The 22,518-nt window shown below is 30.4% G+C and overlaps 2 protein-coding genes across 2 annotated transcripts; one reads left to right on the forward strand and one right to left on the reverse strand.

Annotated features, from left to right (window-relative positions):
- Positions 1 to 13,408: 13,408 nt before the first annotated feature.
- Positions 13,409 to 14,701, forward strand: LOC124839879 (metallothionein-like protein 2). Its single transcript, XM_047315814.2, has 2 exons — positions 13,409 to 13,570; positions 14,228 to 14,701. Exons 1-2 carry the CDS (start codon positions 13,506 to 13,508, stop codon positions 14,400 to 14,402), a joined length of 240 nt encoding a protein of 79 aa, XP_047171770.1. The 5' UTR covers positions 13,409 to 13,505; the 3' UTR covers positions 14,403 to 14,701.
- A 2,265-nt stretch (positions 14,702 to 16,966) lies between these two features.
- Positions 16,967 to 21,417, reverse strand: LOC124839881 (ATP binding microtubule motor family protein). The gene is given in 13 exon segments (XM_047315816.2): positions 16,967 to 17,228; positions 17,311 to 17,349; positions 17,439 to 17,501; positions 17,595 to 17,616; positions 17,723 to 17,769; positions 17,849 to 18,078; positions 18,201 to 18,291; positions 18,541 to 18,604; positions 18,697 to 19,013; positions 19,213 to 19,418; positions 19,496 to 19,889; positions 20,764 to 20,932; positions 21,031 to 21,417. Coding segments are annotated over 13 exon segments (1,938 nt in total). The 5' UTR covers positions 21,255 to 21,417; the 3' UTR covers positions 16,967 to 17,156.
- Between the last annotated feature and the right edge of the window lie 1,101 nt (positions 21,418 to 22,518).

Consider the following 22,518-nt stretch of genomic DNA (forward strand, 5'->3'; position numbering starts at 1 on the left):
ATTGGGTCCATATACTTGTAAAATGTCTCAATTGTGTCAAAATATTTGAAAAATTAAGCCAATTAAGTCATGTCCGTTAAGTTTACACAAACGGCGTTAAAATGTGATGACGTGGTGCACGCTGATGTAAGAGTGTTTTATTATGTGGAAATTTTGTAAAATTAAGAATTTTTGACGTGGCTTGAGAATGGAGGTGCTGATGTAAATGAAACGACAACGAATCAAGGCGAATGAAGTTCGGAGAAGAGGAGTTTAAGAACGGAGGTTGATACTTCAGCACCCTTTGAATCGGTGAAAGATGCAGTCATAATGTTTGGGGGTATTGGTTACTGGAAACCCCTTAACAGTAAGATCAGTACGTGTGTGCCTTCTCAGTCAGAGGTGCTCCCTCTCTCTCTCTCTAATTGAGTTATGGCATTGCTACGTATAGCACCGCACAAGCTGAAATGCTACCATTTCTTTGTTTTGGTATGCCCCTCTCCCTTTTCAGTGGAAAAGGTAGTACCTTTTTTGGTGGAATTTTGATGAGTGTCTCTATTGTTTTACTTGTGTGGAGTGGGAGAAACTGGGGCTCTTTTCTTTTACTTGCATCTTCACTTTCAATATGCAGTATGAAAATGGGTGGAAGAAAACTGATTGAGACTCCTCTCTTGATCACTGTTTTGTTCAGCACTGTAAAAAACCCCAAAGTGGGTTTAGGGTTTTGGTGTATGAAAGAAATTGAGGATGAATTTGATGGGTGGAAGAAACGCCACACAATGCAGAAACTTTGCATCTTCACTTTCAATATGCAGGGCGATGTGCTCACAATTGTTCGTCAATGGAGGATGCGAGACATGAAGAGAGATGATGTTTGCGATGGAGGGCTTGAATCGCAACGGCGTTGTGATGACGGCTTCCTGGGGTTCTTGCACTTGGATTCTGTTTTGAATGCAGATTGCGTTTGCTTTTTCTATCTTTCCTTTTGCAGGTTGAAGGTGCGACGAAGGCGGTCGCGACAGTGTCGTGCTCGTGGTGGATGGCGGTCTTACGACGGTGGCAGTTCGACAATGGTGACTAGGGTTTCTATCTAAAGGGAAATTAGGGGGTTTTGGAGGTAGGAGATGATGATGACATGTCAAGAGTTGATTGGTTGGAGGAAAAACTTTTGCCATGTCAAAAACTCTTAATTTTAAAAAAATTTCCACATAATAAAACACTTTTACATCAGCGTTGACCACGTGATCATATTTTAACGTCGTCTGTGAAAACTTAACGGACAGGGCTTAATTGGTTTAATTTTTCAAATATTTGGACCCAATTGAGAAATTTTACAAGTATATGGACCCAATTTTGACAGTTAAAAAAATGAGGATCCACTTGAGATTCCCCAACAAATATGAGGACAATTCAAGGGTTTAAACCTAAAATTATTTACTATTAAAATAATTCAGTCTCACTATTTTTAAATCGTTACCACCTCTAAAATGTCATTTTTCTAAAGTGTTACAAATGTCAAAAGAGATTCTAACTCGTGAGTCAACCTAGCTCACCATGGGTTTGAGGTTGAAAAATTTTAGTTTTTTTAAATGTTGGTTGAACTGAACCTAACTCGCTTAATCCATGCGTTAACCAGGGTTGAGCTCAGTAGAAAGTGGGTTGACCCATAACTCACTAACAACAACACTTTATTAAAAAAAATTTATTGGTTTTTATAAGTTTTTTATTATAATTATTTATCACTTCTAATTATATAAATTCATAATTTGATCTTTTTAAATATTACAATGTTGTTTAATAATGTTTTGATAGTTTGAATGTTTAATTTATTTGTTTGTAAAATATATACATTGATATTTCAATTTCTTTACAATAATATTTGGAAAATTAGATAAACATTTTGATTTCACTATTATAAAAAATAAATCGAGTCACTTATCTTTATTATACTACAATAAATATATAAAATAAATTTTAAAATAAAAACATTTATCGGTCAACCCACTAATCCATGAAATCTAATACATCAAGTCAGATTATAAAATTTTGACTAAAAAAAAAAAGTACGCCAGGTTAAACTAACCATATACGAATTAGTTGGATCAGTTTGACACTCACATAAAAAAAATTAAATAAAACGAGATAAATAATTGAATATACATACTTTTATAACTATTTTCAACAACTAATATCATTTTTAGCTTTTGGTAATTAACCAGGCTTTACTAAAACAACATTGTTAACCGTATTCTATCAAGTTATTATGGATTTTCTTTCAAGAGAGTTGATCCCTCCACCACTCCAACTGCCCCCTACACTTTCACACTATTTTTTTTATTCCAAAAATATCCTACATTAATTTAACTTTATTTATCTTTTTTAAAATCTTAAATCTCCCTACACCCCCTCATCACGTCACCTTTACCTTCTACACAAAAACCCTAATTTCATCACCATCAACCTTGTCGTCGTTGCCACCAACCTTGCTGGAGAAAGAGGTGAGAGGTACTCCCTCCACCAGCGTCAGAGAAAACTTCAGTGGTCACTCCTCTTTCTCCGGCGACCCTCTTAATTTCGGCGACTTTTCGGCACCGGGGACACTCCTCAACGGCGAAAACGACGTCCCGACCCCGACCTTCCTCTCGTCAATCTTGAATGTCATGGGAGCGATTGGGTTTTGGGTTTGCTCTGGTTTCTTCTTGAAGGTCTCGCGAGTCGCAACGGCGACATTGGGTTTTTAGGGTTATGTTCTGGGTTTGATTTGGGGTTCTTGGGCTGGTTTTTCTGAGTGCAGGGTTGAAGATGAAGACGCGAGGGAGGAGATGATGGAGAAGAAGACACTCGCGCAGCAGAGCGATTTAGGTTGGTGAAGGTTTCGCAATGGAGGTTTCTAGTGAAGAAGATGAACTTGTCATTATAGATGGTGCGACGGCGACGCAAAGTGCTTCTCATGGTACGACCTGGTGCAAGTAGCTCATGGAGAGGCACTGGTGCGTTAATGGCGGAGGCAACTCACAAAGGACTAGTGATGAGGATGGTGGCAATGCTAGGGTTTGGCGGCATCAATGGAGGATTCGCGGTGATGGTTGGAGATGACGACGATTTGCGGTTCTGATGGTGGTGACCATGCAGGCTTGTGGCTGACGGCGAGGTTGATGATGATGGAGATAGGGTTTGGTGGTGGCAAGGTTGGTTGGTGGTAGTTGTGGCAAGGTTGGTGGTGATGGAATTAGGGTTTCTGTATAGAAAGAAAAACTGACGTGACAGGTGAAGAGGTGTAGAGAGATTTAAGATTTAGAAAATAAATAAATAAATAAAGTTAAATTAATATAGGATATTTTTGGAATAAAAAAATAGTTTGGAGGTGTAAGGATCATTTGGGGTGGTGGAAGGAGTAACTCTCTTCTTTCAAATATTCTATCAATTATTTCTCTAAATAACAATTCAAATATGCTTTTGAGTCGAGTTTCTACAAACTCGGTCCACTCACTTAAAAAGACCAAGATTTAAAGTTCAATTGGGTTAAATAGGTCCATTCTGTGAAAGATCACTAAGCTTTTACTCTGAAAAGAGGACCATTTCTATGTTTTGAGATATCGTTGCAATGAGTTTGTTGATATCAGAGACTTTATTTTTATTTGTTTGATTGATAGAGAAGAGAAAAGATAGTTTGATTGATGCAAGAGAAGATGAAAAAGAAAAGAAAGATGGTGTAAATCAAATGGATTCGGTGCCCACATACAACGGACACCCTAAACTAAGGGCCCACCTCCACACCAATTCAAAATGGTTCTTTCTTTTTCTTTTTCTTTTTCCAACCCTATCACACTTTTTTCTTCTTCTATTTATTATTTCAAATAACCATTTTCGAATAAGATCACTATCATATTATTTATTTTGTAATTTTTATTTCAGAACTATTTTAAATTTTCCCAAATTTTATTTTCGAATGTGATATATAAAGTCCCTTTTAGAAAAGTTGTAGCACAAGGTTTACAGTTACTTTGGAATTAACAATTTGGAAAAATTAAATAAACTCTAAGATTAAATTTTAAAAAATATTTTGTATAATTCTAAAGATGTTTAATTGAAGAAAGGAAGTTCTAGAATAAGTTAATAAATGTTTAATTGCATTTTATTAATTCCTAACTAAAGTTTATGGGCAACTTCTTTTTGGTTCTCTAAATTAAAAAAATATATATGAAAAAAATTAGGTTCTTAAATTCTTTAAAAAAATACATTTTTTATTATCCCAAATTTAAAAATTCAAACATTTTTGTGTATATGCGCTTATTTTTGTTAGTAATAATGTTTTTTTCAAATTTGGGAAACTAAATTCCTTTTAAAAAATTTGAAGGGCTAGAATTGAATTCATCTTAACAATTCTATACTTAATTTGGAGTCGTTATAACAGGTTTTAACCTTGATGTCCTTTAAACAGACTCAATATATTTAATTAAAATGCTTTTCTTAAAATTGATTTTTTTAATCTATTCCTTCTCTTAATTATGCTTGATAATTTTAATATAAATCATTTTCCAATCTAGTTTTACATAAAAAAAAATCCATTTTGTTTCAAATACTACATATGATATAAGGATATAGAAAATAATTTAAAAGTAACATTCACTTAAAAAATAACACTCAATTATTTTATAAATAGACGGTTATATTAATTGAATTTCATTTTATAAAAATCATTTTTTTAAAATTATTTTTCTAAAATTTCTTTTGTCCTTAATTTTTATAGTTTGTCTTTTACCATATGACTAATAAATTCACAGTAAAAAGATTTACACTTATGACTGATTAGAATATAAAACTACGTTCACTTTTTTTTTATTTTTTAGTTAGTGTATTGTTTAGAGTTCTACGTAGTTCTCTGGTTCATGCATCTGACTAAAACAATTCAAGAAAAATCTATGTTGTTTATGATCATGAGGATATGTTTTGATCTTTCATCGAGTTTTTTTTATATAGTTAGAGTATTTGTGAGCAACCTTTGAGTAAGGAATTTTTATTCTAGGAAAAGTAGTTTAATTATATATATATATATATATATATATATATATATATATATATATATATTTTGATTTATGTTTGATGAATTGATTATGATGATTAATTGAAATATTTAGTGTATTGAATTTAATTATTGTCTCACTAAATGAAAATTGAGTTTGTGGAACTAATTAGTTATGACATGATTGTCCAATTTTTTTTATCACAGGTTTCTTTTGAACTAAACTATGATATTTTGAACTAAAGAAAAGATAAAATTTTCTATATAAGCAAATTAAGTAACCTGATATAGTAGTCAAGGTCTGAGTACTCATATATCATTAGAGACTATCATCACCAAGCACGTTACATAAAAATCTAAAGTTAATGAGATCCATTGGTCAATAGTGATGGGCACTATCAAGGGACCGCTAGGCATTCACTTGACAGTGAACTCTAGTGGTCTAGGACATCAGGCGCTACCAAAGGACCATTGGACACTCAGTTGATAGCTAGTGAGCTTTAAAGGATGGGCACTGAGCGCCCAATGGACGTCGTTAGGTGCTTTATTATAGTTCTAGGTGATATGAACTTTTACGCTTGGCGTCATGAGCTTTACGTTGAGTAAATTGTATGCTTTAGATTGTTTTAATTATGCATGTGTTAACTTCTTGATAATAATGAACGACTTAATTGTTGGAAGTCCCACATCGACTTCACCCATTAATTCTACTCTCACGCTCGAGATGTCTATACCTCGGCGTAAAGGGGGTGTGTTAGAAGTCTCACATCGGCTAGGGATAAGGCCAAATTATAATATATATATATATATATATATATATATATATATATATATATATATATATATATATATATATATATATATATATATATATATATATATATAAGTGGGGTGCAAATCTCACCATACAAGTCGGTTTTGTGGGGTTGAGTTAGACTTAAATGCACTTCTTAATATGGTATCAGAGTCATGGTTGAAGTCTTTCCTAGCGAGATCTATATGGGTATTCTATTCCACCCATTGTCGGGTCACATCGAACCACCCATTAAATTTACTCTCACGCTCGAGATGTTTATATCTCGACGTGAAATGAGTGTGTTGGAAGTCCCACATTGACTAGAGATAAGGCCAAATTATAATATATAAGTGGGGTGTAAACCTCACCATACAAACCGGTTTTGTAGGGTTGAGTTAGACTTAAAGCACACTTCTTAATATTAATGAAATGTATAATGCTTGGTTATATAGATGACGAAGGTGTATAAAGACTTGCAAGAAAGAATACATTAATTTTGATTTTAGGATGTATTGAATAATGATTCTATATTATCTTAAATCAACTAGTATAATATCCATATAAAAAATATATATTTAATTGTAAAAGTCGATGAAAATTCAGAATTTAGTCTATAGTGAGTTAAAATAAATATACTATTATATTATTAAAATGATTGTAAACATGAGTGTAATTTTCTTTCAATTTTCCTTAATTATGATGGGTTTCTTTAATTCATTTGCATAAATCACTGCAAACGTCAAAATAAAATTATGTTAAATGAAGGTGAAATAGTTAGAAAAAAAAGAAAAGAAAAAACTTAGACATTCTCTAATTTAATAACCACATAATTGCAACAGCTTCACCTTTCATAAACTTTATCAAGTCATCTCAATATAACATCTAAAAAATAAATATTTAGAAAATATCCACTAATTAAAGAAGAAATAGAAGTGGGTTATGTTAATTCAAGTATTTGTTTTGTAGTGCCACAATGTTGAATGGTTACGAGTGGATTAGATGGAAAGAAATTTTGTTTTTTAAAATGTGTCAAATTGTATTCAGTTTATTTAACCTGTCACTTAAATAAGTTTGATCATAATTGAAGGTGAAATGACATGTAATTTATTATCAAAAAGCTTTTCTTTTTCGAAGCTTTTGTCATTTTTTATCACCATTTATTATAATTGTTTATCATAACCAATTTAATTTTTTAAATACTTGAATGTTGTTTATACTGTATTTGAATACTTCATTTATTTGTTTTATCAATCATATATGTTGTCACTTTGATTTTCATTCACTATCTTCATCATGATATAATTTTTTAATTCTGGTCAATATTTGACAAAATAAATAAACTTATGCAATTATTAATAGATAGAGTGAATCAATTTGCTTTTATTATACTATAATAAATATGTAAAATAAGTTGAAATATCAAAATATGATTAAATAAATCAATTCACTTGATTTTTAATTCTTTAAAAAGTAAATCGTTTTAGTTAACTCTTTTTTGTCTTAATTACCTTTACTTATCAAATTAATTTGCTTCTTTCATATTGTTCAACAACAATTAAAAATTTGAAGTTGGAATAACTTAATTATTTATCACATCTACCTTATGTAATTAAAATCAAGATTTAACTCATCAAATTGTAAGATCGTACGATTTTATATAGTATTACCAATTTAGATCTCATTCATGATCGTTACATAGTAAGATTATTAAGATCGTCGAACAAAATCATAAAATTGTTAAGATTGTCAAACAAAATTGTAAAAGTGTGCCATTTTTTTTCTAAATTGTCTGTTGTACCACGAAATCACCTTTTGGTTAAATTAAAATAAAATGTAATCCTAACTAAAATTTAGTGCAATTAAAAATTCCGCTCTCAATACTACCCAATTAAAAGTTAAAGTTCACATTTTTTTCTTTATGACTAAGGTTAGTTAAAATAAAATAAAAACTTAATTAACCATTAAAAGGGTATTTTGTTGCACCCTTTGTTGTCCTGAAAGGGTTTTAATTAAAATAAAACTCAATTAAGGTATATATTATTACTATCGTTGCACATCGAAATAATTTGGATAAAATCATGAGAAGGTGATTTGGTTTCTTAATAAAAATTATGTTTTAAAAAAAATTTTCTTTTAAAAAGATCATAGTTACAATGAAATATTTTCCTTCGTAATAATAACAGTTATTTCTTTTAAAAAAATAGGTTGAACAACTACAAGAAATATGAAGAAACACTTTTTTTGAAGTCACAAGAAAAGAATACTTTCTGAGAATCATACAAAAGATAAACATATTTCTTGATGTCACAAGAGATGAAAAAATACTTTTCTTGAATTCACAAGGAATGAGCATATTCTCTGAATCACACAAAGGATGAAAAATCACCTTCTTTAAATTCACAAGGAATAACACCTCTCTTGAATCACACAAAAGATGAACAAACTTACAAACCTTAACTGATAACATCACTTAAGAGTCACACTTGATGAAATTTAAGTCACTCACAAGAACTGGATTTTTTCAAAGCTTATAACAAATATAATTTTCCCAATCTACCTTCTGTGATTGAAAACATAAAGCTCTCTTCATTTTATAAAAGAAAATTTGCTGTAATAGATTATTGTAAGTAACAATTAATTATTTTTGTCGTCTTTCTCGAATATAAATTTTTATCTCTAGTAATCAATTATCATTAAAAATAATCGATTATTTCCGTGTTAATTGTAAAAGTAAAACTTTCTTAACTCTCTAAGTGCACTGCTTCTTGTGTTTTATCTTATGCCTTCTGACCTTCTATTTTGTTTCTATCTTAATTAATATACAGAGTTTTATAGAAACTTAAAGCCATATACTTCGTGTCTTAATTTCACATTTTACGATTTTGTGGGTCTTTCACAGTACTAATATTGGTTTTAACTACTGGTTTCTACCTTAATTTGAGTGTTTTTTTTTTCTTTTGATAGGTTTATAATTTTGATCATTCTTTAATGTTATTGAACGAAAAAGAAACTATATCTTAATACAAGTTTTAATATTTATAGAAATAAAAAATATATTTTAATAAAAGAATTAAACAATTGCTATTACTCGGAAGAAAACATAAAACTTGGAGACAAAAGCACTTTTATCTTTGTAGAGTAACTGAATTAGAGCCTAAATGTCTTAATCAAAACAATAAAAGTTAGAATGAAGAATAATCCTTTAGCTTAAGTACCTTTAATATGGCTGGACAACAAAAAGACAAAGCTAAGAATAAGATTTTGCACAACATAATAAAGAGCTTTCAGACCTAATAATTGTTATACATAAAACGATAACAAGCCTCTCACAAAGAAAAATATCAGAAAAAAGGTCCACCATTTATACGTACGTTGTTTTGATTTTTACCCAGACTTAGCTTTCAAGCTTATATATTACATACAAATGCATGTTTTTGAATTTTAAATAATGTTATTCTTCAAATATAGTAACATGATATCAATTAATTGTTCTTTACACAAAATGTTAATAAAAGCTTATTTGCAATTCAACTATGGAATTAGTAAATTTGACATGATGCATAAATTAACATTTTAAAATTAATTTTAGATTTAAAAGATTTTTTTCATTATCTTGTTAATTTTTTTAAGTCAACATTTTTAATTTGGTATAACTTTGTTTACAAACAAATTAATATATTTTTGCATGATAATAATATTATTACAATAATTAATTATACACTATGATAATAATAAATAAATGATATTTTATTACTTAATGTAGACTTTTGAGAAAAATAATATTGACGAGATCATCATAAACACATTTATTATGATAATAGTGTAATCATAGATCTAATTAAACTAAGTATGTTTTTTTTTTCAAAAATAATAAAATTAAATTGAAAATATTTAAATTAGTAAGATAAAACTTTAAAATTGTCGTAATAAAAAGAAAAAAAAGTTATAAACTTAATTTGGTATAAATATTGGCATATTTAATTTTTTAGTATATAGAAAATGAAACATTATAATAAAATTTTTAATTCTATTATTTTTGTTGGAATTTGTTAACAAAACCGTATTTGAAGACATGGTTTATATTTGATAATTATTAGATATATTGAAAATTAGAATTAGTGTATAATTAAATTTGGAAAAATCACTAATAACTTTAATTTAATAAAGAAACAAGCAAAATTAATAAACATATCAACAATAATTACTACAAATTACTAAATTCGTGCACACCATCTCAACCAATAATGAGATATAAATAAAATTTATAAAATTAAATTTTTTTGCTAAAATTATAAGATAGTTTTATTACCCTAAAACTAAAATATACTAATATTCTTTTACTGAAATGAGTATTTTTTAAAATTATTATATTTTTTTAATCATAAAATTTACGCCTATATATTTATTTGACCTTGAATTAATTAGGTCACAGGAGGTCATTATTCCGTTTGGATTTGCACAATAGCTTTTCATAGAATCCTAAGTAATCATTACTGCAATAACTATTACTAACTTTTCTCATTTTTTTATTTTTATAGCCATACATGTCTCTGTCACACAACAAAAGAAGAGGAGAGAAAAAAAAAGATAGGAATTTGTTGTGTTTTCTTTATCACTTTTTATCTTTTCAAGAAATGAGAAAAATCCAATGCAGACGTGGGAATATCAAATCTTGAATTGAAACAGAGATTTTGAATGAGTGTAAGTAAAATTATCTATTAATTTAATTTTTTAAGTTTAATTATATTTTAATTTTTATTAACATTGAAACAGAGACAAACGGTTTAAAAGAAAGAAAAATCATATTACAACGTTAAATTTTTTTTTATTTAATTACTTTTTAAATTTTTTTATAAAATAATTATAATTGTATAATATTTATGACATTTTTGTTCTTTAAATAAATTAAAATTATATTAATAACTATTGAAGTAGAATTCATTTAACATCATATTCAACTGAACTTTTGAAGTTTAATGTTTATTAATTATTGTTAAGGGACATCGGTTAACATGCATGATTCATAAAAGACATCGATTAAGCATAATTAATAAACATTAAACTTTACGAAACTTAATAATTAACTATGACATTAAATAAATTTTGACCTCAATAATTATTAATATTATTTTATTTTATTTGGATGAAAAAAATATTTATAAATATTATATAAAATAATTATTTGATACATTAAAAAAGTTAAAAAATAATAAAATAATTTTAACACAGTTTCTCATTCTTTTTAACTTTTGTTTTTCATTTACTTGTTTTTTTAATGTTTAACATTTTATTATTTGATAGTTGGTATATTGGATTGTTTTTTTTGTTGTTTTTGTTTTCTATCATAATTTAAGTTTTCTTTTTTACATTTAATTATATTTTAATTTTTAACACCATTAAAATGAAAAAGACAATATGATCAAAAGAAAGAGAAATAGTAAGATTGTAACACTCCTATAGATGTCACAAGTTATTAAAAACTGATAAAATTCAAAATTTATTATGGAAAAATACTTAAAGAAAACTCTATCTAATTACATTATTTCGAATAATAAAATTACAAAGGAAATATTCTAATTATATTGTAACATTATATGCTCATGTATAACACATTATACTATCATCGCCGATAAAACACATAAACACAAACATGTATGGGATAAGTTACCGATAAAGCAATCATAACAATTAGATACATACATAGTAATTATATAAACCATAATAAACACACAACAAGATACATACTTTCTCATTATATCAACCATAATCAAACACCCCATACATAGTAGTAATAACAATAAGATTTCTAATCCTCTAAAATAAACAATTCAATCGTATTGAATTACTCAATCCTCAATCCTCAATCCTTAAACTTCGATCATCTATCCTTGATCTCTAACCCTTGATGTCATCACTAACATCTCACACATAGACCCTTAGGCTATCTACTCATTAGCACTCATGCTAATGACTTACTATAACTATTATAGTAATTGCACTGGTTTAGCTAAACCTACAATCTCAAAGCTTTTGGTTTTTGATGATGACAACATAATTAATAACACATGTATTGTTATGTGTGTTACATGTTCTATTGCTTACATATTATATGTTTTAATCATTGTATAAATCTGTTTAAAGCATTAAGAACATGATTGTGTTGATACATTGCATTTCATTGTGCTATATAATTGATTTTATTTGTGAATGCATGTCTGATGTTTTATAAAAGGAAAACCACAAGCATTTATGTTGAACTTTTAATTGAGTGACAAAACAACAGTTTTAAGTCGACTTCATTATGAAGTACGTCCATTAAAACTTGAGGCTTTGCACAAACCATTTTCAAAGTGGGCTGTGAGATTTTCAAAATGAAAGTTTTTCAAAACTCGGTTTAACTGTGTTACATAGTTGATTACATGCAACGTGCATTCGACTAAGTTTGTTACAGTTTTGAAATTCCGTTAATGTTTGTATTAAATTGTACAACGACTATATTTTTAAATATGTTGACCAAACATTAAATGAGATTCGATTGCATTAATTGTACATTCAATTAACTGCATTGATTGCTGCTAATTGCAATAACAAAATTGTTGTATTCATTAGTAGCTTAGTATTAGAATGCGTTAGAGTTGTATTTATCTATAAATTGACGCGAATTTGATTTCTGTAAGAACTTTTGTGAATCTAACAGTTTGTGATATCTTTTGCAAAAAGTGCATTCTTACAAAAAGAGTGAAAGAGCTCCAAAAAAACAAGAAGTGACCATGGTGATCATCTACTTGTAGATTCTTGAAGAGCAAGTTAACTGCACTTACAAAGACTGATCATATCTACGCATTGAGTGTAACTGAGAGATTACAATCTTATGAAGATTGGATTGAGATTCCTGTTATGATTACAAGAAAAGAAATGTGCTACGTTTTTTACTTTGAGGGTGATCAAAAGAATTTAAAGGTGACCCATAATATTAATTAATAAATAAAAAAAATGTATATTGAAACATCTCATAAATGTTTTTCTCACGTTCTGAATGAAAAAAATAACAATATTTCAAAATCATAACATTAACATCACATTATCTAATATAAAAAAGTCAATAACGGTGATTTTATAAAACAATACAAAACATTTAAATTATGAATATATAAAGCCATAGAAATATTCGAGAAACTTCATTACAATACAAATATTAAAAGAATTAAAAATTTAATTAAGTTACAAATTAAAAACTAAAATTTAACTATGAATATGGCTAAGAAAAATTAATAAACATAGAATGATTGAACGAGTTCCACGTCGTCACAATTTCCATAGATATTTTCACGCCTTCATCCCATAAACTCTCACCGTTGATTCTCCCTTGTTGACCACTATCTAACATCTCATCTACTGGTTCACAGAGTCTCATGCCTACATTTTAGAACACACGAGAAAACCCCACAAAACTCCAACGCAAAGACTAGCGATGATGACATGTCGAAAACGACGTCGACGTGTGTGGAGATCCGAAGAGGATTAGAAATGTTGTGAGATTTCAACACGTGGACGGTGGAAATTCCACTCTCTCTCCACTCAATGTGTTATAAATTGGGATCATGGCTCCGCCTTGAAACTCGAACTTGTGTGTGATAATTGTTCTTGTGACTTGTTCTTCGTCGTTATCTTCTTTTCTCCTGTGTTTGTTTTTTGTTACCTGAGAAAATGTCTTGCTGCGGTGGTAACTGTGGATGCGGAAGCTCCTGCAAGTGCGGCAGTGGCTGCGGAGGGTGAGTGAGGTTTTCGTGTCTTTGTTGTGTCACCCTTTCAAATATCGGTTTATTTTTTCTTTGTTGAGAGTTTTCTTCCTGGATTTTAATTTGCTTTTCGAGGACCTCTTTTGGTTGAATTTCATGAAAGTTTACGCTTTTTTAATTTTCTTGCATGGGGATATTCTGATAATCTGAACATTTATTTTGCTTCTACAGAACATGTAGACTTGTATTTTCTTTACACGGCAAAGTTTTTGGGGTGTTTTGATTTGCTATCTGGGTAACCTTTTGTTGAATTTGTATAGAAGTTTGTTATTTTTTTTCTTACGTGGTTTTTGCATGTTAAATTCCGACCACTTTGATGGTCTAAAGATTGCGGTGCTTCTATTTTGTTTGGTTTTTGAATACCCTTTGAGTTGATCTGTTGTTAGAATCTCCAGGAGGTTTTTACATCTGGGGAAATGGTTTTGGATGTCCTCAAATATATTGAATATGAATTCACCTGATCATGATGGAAATGAACCATATTAATGTTTGTGCACTGCTAAGAAGAGAGAAACGCAGTGCTTTCAAGTAAAAAAAAAAATCAAGAGAGGAGTTTTTACCATTTGTGTTGTCTAAAATTCCCTTAAACTTTTTTGTTTTCTAATTTTCTGGTTTTTGATTGTTCTGCAGCTGCAAGATGTACCCAGACTTGAGCTACACGGAGCAAACAACCACTGAGACTTTGGTCATGGGAGTGGCACCCGTGAAGGTTCAATTCGAAGGTGCTGAAATGGGTGTTGCTGGTGAGAATGATGGCTGCAAGTGTGGATCAAACTGCACATGCAACCCCTGCACTTGCAAGTGAGCTTGAATAGCAAAAGCTTGAAGCAGAGATGGACCTTAATTACAATTAGCAGCAGGAATAATTACAATAATTAACTATTATCCGTAGTTAAAAACCTTAAAATTATGTAAGTCTGTGTGTCTGTTTTCGTTTTCTCTGGTGTTAGGTCTGAACACCCTTTAGAATAAAGTGGTCATGTCTTGCCCTTGAACAAGTTCAAGTGCTATGGACTTGTGATGGGATTATCTAGCCATGGTTACTTTGGTTTGTTCTGTGTAAAGTTGGCTAATCAGAATTATCAGTCTCTGCTTATAATATTATATTACTGGTGTGATTTTGTTAAGAATTTTATACAATAAAGGATAACAATCAGATAATTACAAAATCAATACGAATATCAGTTGGTTCAGTGATGAAAGTGTGTGAATTTGAAAACAAAAGGAAGTTGATGTTAAAAAAAGAGGATCATTTCTCTCCATCTGTTTGGAAGGTATCATATGATATTACGATGGCATTTTTCCAAACACATGGTGAGGTCGGTGCTGGTCCCCTTCTACTTGAAGTCTGAAGACTGAAAGTTTGAGTTCCATGTGCGTGTTTCTGAAACCAAGGCAGATTAATTACTATTGCGACAGTTACAGTTACTGTAGCTCTTTTCGAACAATCTTAATATTTTCAACTTTTTAATTAACTTGAAACTTAAAAAATGCATAAAATTGTAATTAGTAAAGGAAAGTTTGTGTCTTAATCTTTTTCAATCTTTTAATTAGAGTGCAACTTATAAAATGCATAAAGTTGTAGTTAAACTAATAAAGGAAAGTGTGTGTGTGTTATCTTCCAAGTTAAAACGTGTCATATCTTATAAGATATAAATTTACAGAATTAAATATTTTATAAGTTGAGGAACACAGTAAATTTAAAAATGTTTTATAGAGTAAAATATAAATAAATATTTTGTATGAACTTAAATCAAAGTTTTATAATAATAAATTTTTTAAATTTTAATAAAATAATGTATTAAACACTCAAAAGTAAGAATGAAAATATATTAGTAATTTAAAGTTTATTCAAGTCTAAATTATAAAATTTTATATTAATGTAAAATTAATTAATGTCAAAATTGGTTTTATAACGCATTAAAATTTAAATATTGTGAAAATAATATATGTAGTGGAATAAATATTTTTAATAACATTCTATTACACTTAGTCAACACAAGCGCAGTAACATACCATCCACTTAAAAAAGGAAGGGATGCCATTTAATAATCTTAAAGACTTGACAAGCATAATCTGTAGAGAATAATTTATCCTTTGTGTTTTGACTTTTTGACTTTTAAGAAGGATTAAGGATTTCAACAATTTCAAATAAATTGAAATAGAACTATTTATAGTTAAATTTTCTTTATTTTTTAAATAGTTTATTTGATGGAGTAATTAAAATAGGGTCCAAATGAGTAAAAAAAAACATATAAAATAAAAATAAAAAATAACCATAAACGTAAACAAATTATAATATATTTTATGGTTTAATTTTTGTATTTTTGTATATTTTTTTGTTTGTTTTCAATTCTGTCAAAATTTAAATAGCCCTAATGACATGATGGAACCTAACAATCATTCTCTATTCAACCAAATATATTTTAATTTTTTTTTATTCGATAGCCCATTTTGCAGTTCGAATTTCAGTTTTACAAATTAATCATTTATATTTGTCAAATTTTAAATAACAATGAGAGGATATTTTTAGATTAAGTTGTAATCTCTTAGATCCCACATATCAAATACCAAAATCTATCATTGGACTAAGATGCAAGATGAATCCAGAATAACATTCCACCCTCCTTTGCCATGTCGAATATGAAGCATATAATGCTTCTAACACAATGTTACAAAGAAATTTGAGTCTTGTTAGACCGAAGATGTCCTTAATTTTGACTATTACTAACAAAAGTATGATTTTAAACATTCATACAAATTAATGTTTAGCAGTATGATTAACTATCAATATACCTGGTGTTCTCTACAAAAATAATATTACTTAGATATAGTATTTAATAATGTACTTTATGTAAAAAGACAAGTTGAAGTCTTGGATCAACATCATCCATTATTGATTTTTTGTTCCTATCCATGACACTAGATAGCTGAGTTGTCTTGTTGACTACATACAAATTGATTTGAGTTCTAAATGAAGCTGTGATTAAGAAGCCATCTAGAATTAGTAACTTCGGATAACTCTAATTATACTAAAACTGAAAAAAGAAAAGAATAATAGGTACCTTTTAACTTTACATGGTATGAAACATGAAAAGACATAGAAAAGGAAAAGAGAGGTTGAATTATGATTAAAGAGAAAAAAAAACGATCAATATTGTAAACTCTGCATAACAAGATTAAAACCATAGCACTTTAGTTATTATCATTTTGTTTATCTTAAAATAAAAATGGTTGTTTTCAACTGAACCATGAGAATGATTTATTCGAGTGTGATCTACTTGTACCTGCTCATCAAAATGGCATTTTGTTTTCAATTTATATAACTTCAACTGAAAAAAGTAATAAACAGTGATGTGGGCAAGAGAATAGTAGAAATAACTGACACTATGTTACAAAGACCACAGTTTCTCAATGATGGGTAAAATATGTTTGATTAGGTTGTTACAACATACAGGAACACAAATCAAACTGAGAATAGGTTGCTAGTTGCGGCAATGAAAGGAATGCAAATTGCACTTGATGTTTGCCAATAAAATAAAAAGACTGATAGTGAACTTCAACTGAGTATTGAATCTTCAGATTATTCTTCAAATAATTTTTTTGCAGCTTTAGTGAATAGGTTATGGGCCTGTCAGAAATGGTAGAAATTAGAATTTTCGCTCACACTTCTTAGAATAAAAATTTCAGCTAAGGTGCATGTGTTAGCATACCTGCTTGGTAGAGAGGCCTATCTTCTCCAAATCATTTAACTACAAATTGCCAAAACCAAAGCATCACTAAAAGCATTATTATGCTTACTTAATTCAGTATCTGTATTATAAATATTTTCTATACTAACCGATTTAAGAAGAGTTTCTTCTCTGAGGTCTATAATGTATTCCGCCATTTTCTCTCCAATGCCCTGAAGGAATTGAATTCCGAAAATTACAAAATGAAAGAAAAATAGTTGATTAAAGAAGTAGCTATAGGGTATTTGTGAGCAGCAAGAATGTACCTTTAACTCAAGTAGTTCCTCTCTGCAATTCAGAATTGAACTCAATGTTAATATACCTTAATAGAAGGTTCACAGACTTGATATGCTTCAGATAGTAGGCAAGATACAAAGGAAAATGTTTGCTTTACCTGCTAGCATTATTCAAGAAATCGAGGTATTCTTGAACTAGACAGTTCTGCATAATGAAAAGAGATGTGAGAAATGTTGGTTCAAAAAGTTCATTTGTTAGTGGAGTCAGATAACCTTTGCTATACCTTAAGTGTAGAACTTCGTGTGCTGAATTTTCCAAGTGGAGTGTCATCCTTTTGTATCCCTTTATTAGTGGAGCAGGTTGCCAGAAAAGGTGTTTGTGTGAAAGACAATGCCTCAAGGGGTTTTTGAACAGCATTGATGTTGATGGGGGAAAGGGCTTTTCTTAAAGGACTCTGTGCTGCATCATCACTCTCATTAGTAGTTGAGTTCACTCCCTTTCTCAATGGCTCGGCTACATATAAAGCCATGTTGCATCAGAGCTTTAGAAAGCACACAGGACTATATCAAAGTACCAATTTAAATTTTCCACATTATATTGCCAAATATCATCAAGAATTTCACATAGTAGCATACCAGGTAGATTTTTGTATGATTCCCATGCAGCCTTATTAGCATCATGCTCAGTCTCTTTGTTATCATTGTCCTTGACAACTGATGGTGCATTCTGCAAAGCATTGAGTACTATCATATTTAAAGAAAGATGCAAAGGTTTCTTCACTGTGAATAAAAATTAAAAAGATTATGAAGACTATTATATATTCAAGAAAGAAAAATGCAGAGGTTTCTTCACTGTCAATGAAAATTTAAAAAATGTGGGAAGACAACAAATTCCTTGTTGGACTTTTTCTTGCTTCTTGTATTTTCAGTATGCATGACGTTGCATGGGTTATTGAACTTCCCTTTGGATACTCACCTCCATGCATGAACCAATTGAACCTTCAACATCTAGTAAATTTCCAAAAGCCACAGCAAAGGCGCTGCTAAGTAAAACATTTAGCAGTGAGTAACAAACTCAATTAGAGAATGGTTATTGTAATTATGTATACAAACAAAGGTACCCTAGAGTCACCTTTCATTAGTACGTTTAGTATCTAAGTTGATGGCACTTCTTCCCCCCTTCACTGAACTGTTAAAGGCAATGGATCTCTTGGCAGGTGTAATGATGGAAACGGGAGTTTTCTTCAGAAGAGGAGAATTAAATGGCCCAAGTCTTTGTGTACTCTTTGTTTTTCCTTTTGATTCTAACCAAGCTCTCAATTTTTTTTCCATGTCAACTTTAACTTTCGGGGTCTCTTGTTTGTGAGCTGAAGTTACAAAATTTGTGACATGCCTTGATCGAGCAGCTAAACTTACAGTATAAACAGATTCCTGGTATTCTCTTGGATTCTGAAATCAAAGTTGTCTACAGTAAAATTTTCAACCTAACCATAGTTCACAGTGAAGCAAACTAATAATGTTTTCTTTTCGGTTGCACAAACAAACTTACATAAAACTCTTAATCAAGCTCTATGTTGTTTATGCATCAGAAAATTTAGTGGACGAACAGAAAATGAGAAGAAAAGAACTATAAACTCTATAGCTTTACCAGGCAAGCAACCATCAGTGCACGACTTGTTCCCCCTAGAGAGTCCTGCAATATACGGGTCAATTTGCTTTCTCGGTAGGGTACTCTAGGTTTATTGTTGTTCAATGCATATACCACATTTGACAGTGCAAACAAGGACTGGTTTATCTTTGCACTCTCTTGGAGACGAATCCCTTCATTGCAGGTCCTTCGGTTGTCTTCATTACCTGCTTCAACATTAAACACATAAGATTATAACAATAAGTGCTTCTAATCCCTTACACCGATTGAGCATGGAAGTAACCTGCCAAGTCTATGAGATTCAACTTCCCACATACAACAGTTCCGGTTCCATCAGCCGAAGGAGTGGACACAGATATCACAAGCACTCCATGACTCCTACTAGAGACATCATTAAGACCTGTGTGGGCAACTTTGCGTCTCTGAACTCCACATAAGAAAACATCTTGAAATTCAGACATTGTGTTTATAGGAACCTGAGACAGTCCCCGGAGGTGAATCTGCCCATCTTTGCCATCCCAAACTGAAATCTCGTTTGCTTTGAGCTCCAAAAGGTCGTAGCATCGGTCCATGTAGACCTCATAATATGAGATATGTGCTGTGCTGCGAGTGCTCTGGCAAATAGACAGGATCATAGACATTGCCAGTGGCATCAAGCCAGGTTGTTCCTTGGTTCCCTGCAACACCAAGCATCGGTTCATCGCATGTATACAATACAACATGAAGATGTAAGAAACTTCTGGAAAGTATAAAATGAAAAATCACATACAATACAGTACTAATATTTAAAAGCACGCAAAATTTTACATCTAGGTAATTTAAGGACTCCAACAGTGGATAAATTTTTCCAAATCCTCCTCCTTTTCCCCGTAACCGGGACCTATGCTATTGTTAACCATAAACAATTGTCCTAATTCTCACCCTCTTAACCCTAAAGGTGTGTTTGATTCTGCATCAGAAAGCCCAAATGGGGATCAAAACAAGAAAATCATAAGCTATATGAAGTAGCTTCTATCTTGGATACGGGAACGAGGCATGCGTGTTGGCTTCTCTGATGCAAAACTAAACTGGCAAGAATCTTAGACTGGATACACTATTTTGAATCCTCACATACATCAGTTTGAATACTCACATGCATAAAACCTACAACTTTTAAATTGCAGTTTTCAATCCCCCACTGCAGCTGCAAAATTGTAGACGTTTGAGATCTCTGTAACTGCATGTCATCCACAATTTGAAACCATGCCCATAATCCTTACTTGCAAGACTAGTGTGCGGAAAAATATATCTGGGATCCATGCCATTGCTGAACCTCGTAATACAAAACCTAAATACTTCTCATCCTCGTAGCTCAAAATTCAGAAATTGCTCAAAGATAAACTAAGTCATACATCTAGATAAAAAAAAATGTATAAAAAAGAACATATGCTACGGGCAAAGTGTGACATATTGACATTGCTAATCATGAGACGTTAGCTTGAAATATCCCATGAATTAAAATCCATATTGCAACAAAGTGAAAACAAGTTTCCTGAAATATCACACCCACACCTGCATGGTGTATGTCTTCCCACTGCCAGTAGCTCCATAAGCAAACACCGTGGCGTTGGATCCACTGAACATTCCCGGAATCAAGGGGCTAACTTCTCTGCCGAATATCTGTCCCACATTGTCATCTTCTTGCCCAAAGAAAGAGTCCAACCGGTAGCACTCATTCCGGCTAAGGTAAAAGATAAAAAACTGAAACAGTTAGAGCCCCTCATCATCAAAACCAAATTTCACCTACAGAAAAACCCAAAGGTGCAAACTTTAGGAAACCTGGTTTCTGGGTCTTTGAGATAAACAGCAACCTCTTCCTGGGGAAACTCGGAATCTCTGTCCAAGACGGAGATGCCCGAAACGGGGTCGCCGTTTTCTGTTGAGGTTTCGTGTGCGAGGAAGGGTCTGACCCTGACGATAACCCTCACTTTGGAAACTGAAATTGAGGTGTCGGAGGATTTCTTGGGAGTGAAAGATTTGACGGGTTTTGGAGTAGCAGCCATAATTAGAGGCAGAAAAAGCTCAGAATTTGATGGAGAATTGTTGAAATCTTCGGTGAAGTTGAAGTTCGAGATGTGATGATTAGACAGAGATGAAGAGTGGGAGAGGTTTTTGAAAACATATAACCGTTGGGTTTGCTCAGTGAATTTGGGAGGCACTTTTCATTTGAATTGACCATGATAGGAAAGAATACATGGTCCCCTTTGTTCGTGGGACCCATATACTATGAATTTAAGCTTAAAACTCAGTTTTATGTAGGAAGATATTCATATTATAATATTAAGATTAATAGGCAAATATATAATTGATTCATAAATAAGCTGGTTGAAAATTTAATAAGAAGGTGCTGATATTGTTAAATAATACATTTCTAATATATTTTTTATTCGTTAACCATTGTCAGTGTTAATTCACATAATTTTCACTAAATATAGTTTATTCTAAACACAACATATTGTTCGTTAGGTAAAATTTACTGCAATCCTTTTTTGGTAAATTAATGTTGGTATATTGATCAATGTTTTATAAATATGTAGATTTCTTTTTTCTGAAAAATATGTTTTATGTAATAAATATTTATTAAGTATTCTGTACGGTTATTTTTAATAAGAGTTAGGTAGTTTCTATTTGGAAACAAATTGAGTTCAAATTATACATATTTTCTTGGATAGTTTTACCGTTTCTTTGGCACTGCTGTATAATTTTTCATATAAACTTAGATATTATTATGAATTTTAACATTTAGTTGTACTGACATTTTATTAATAATTTTCTATTACGTGTAATTTTATTCAAATACAATTAAAAAATAAAAGAATTTATAAATGATTTATGATAAAAATTATAAAATATAGCAAATTATATTTATTTGAAAAAACTCTAAATAAATATGTCAAGATAAAACATTAAATTATTTATACAATTTTCTATAAATAAAAATCATATAATTTATTATCACAATAATTTTTCTCATGAAAAACATAAGAAACTTTAAATTTCATTTGTTTAAAAAATACAAATACCTTTGCCTTTTAAGAGTCCAAAAAATTATTTGTTAATTCAAAACATGGCAAAATAAAGTAGAATCACTCTTGAATCAAAATTTGAAAGTCTTTCCTTTAAGTATGTTTCAAAGCATAAATGATCCAATGAATTAAACATAAATAAAAGTCTACACTCCTAACACTCACATATTCACTAACTTTCTCTAAAAATATTAGCACATGTAGTTAAACGAGAACAATCCCCAGTTACATCATCAATATT

The sequence above is a fragment of the Vigna umbellata genome, chromosome 5 (genome assembly GCF_029865625.1).
Source record: "Vigna umbellata cultivar VRB3 chromosome 5, Vumbellata_1.0, whole genome shotgun sequence".
NCBI lineage: Eukaryota > Viridiplantae > Streptophyta > Magnoliopsida > Fabales > Fabaceae > Vigna > Vigna umbellata.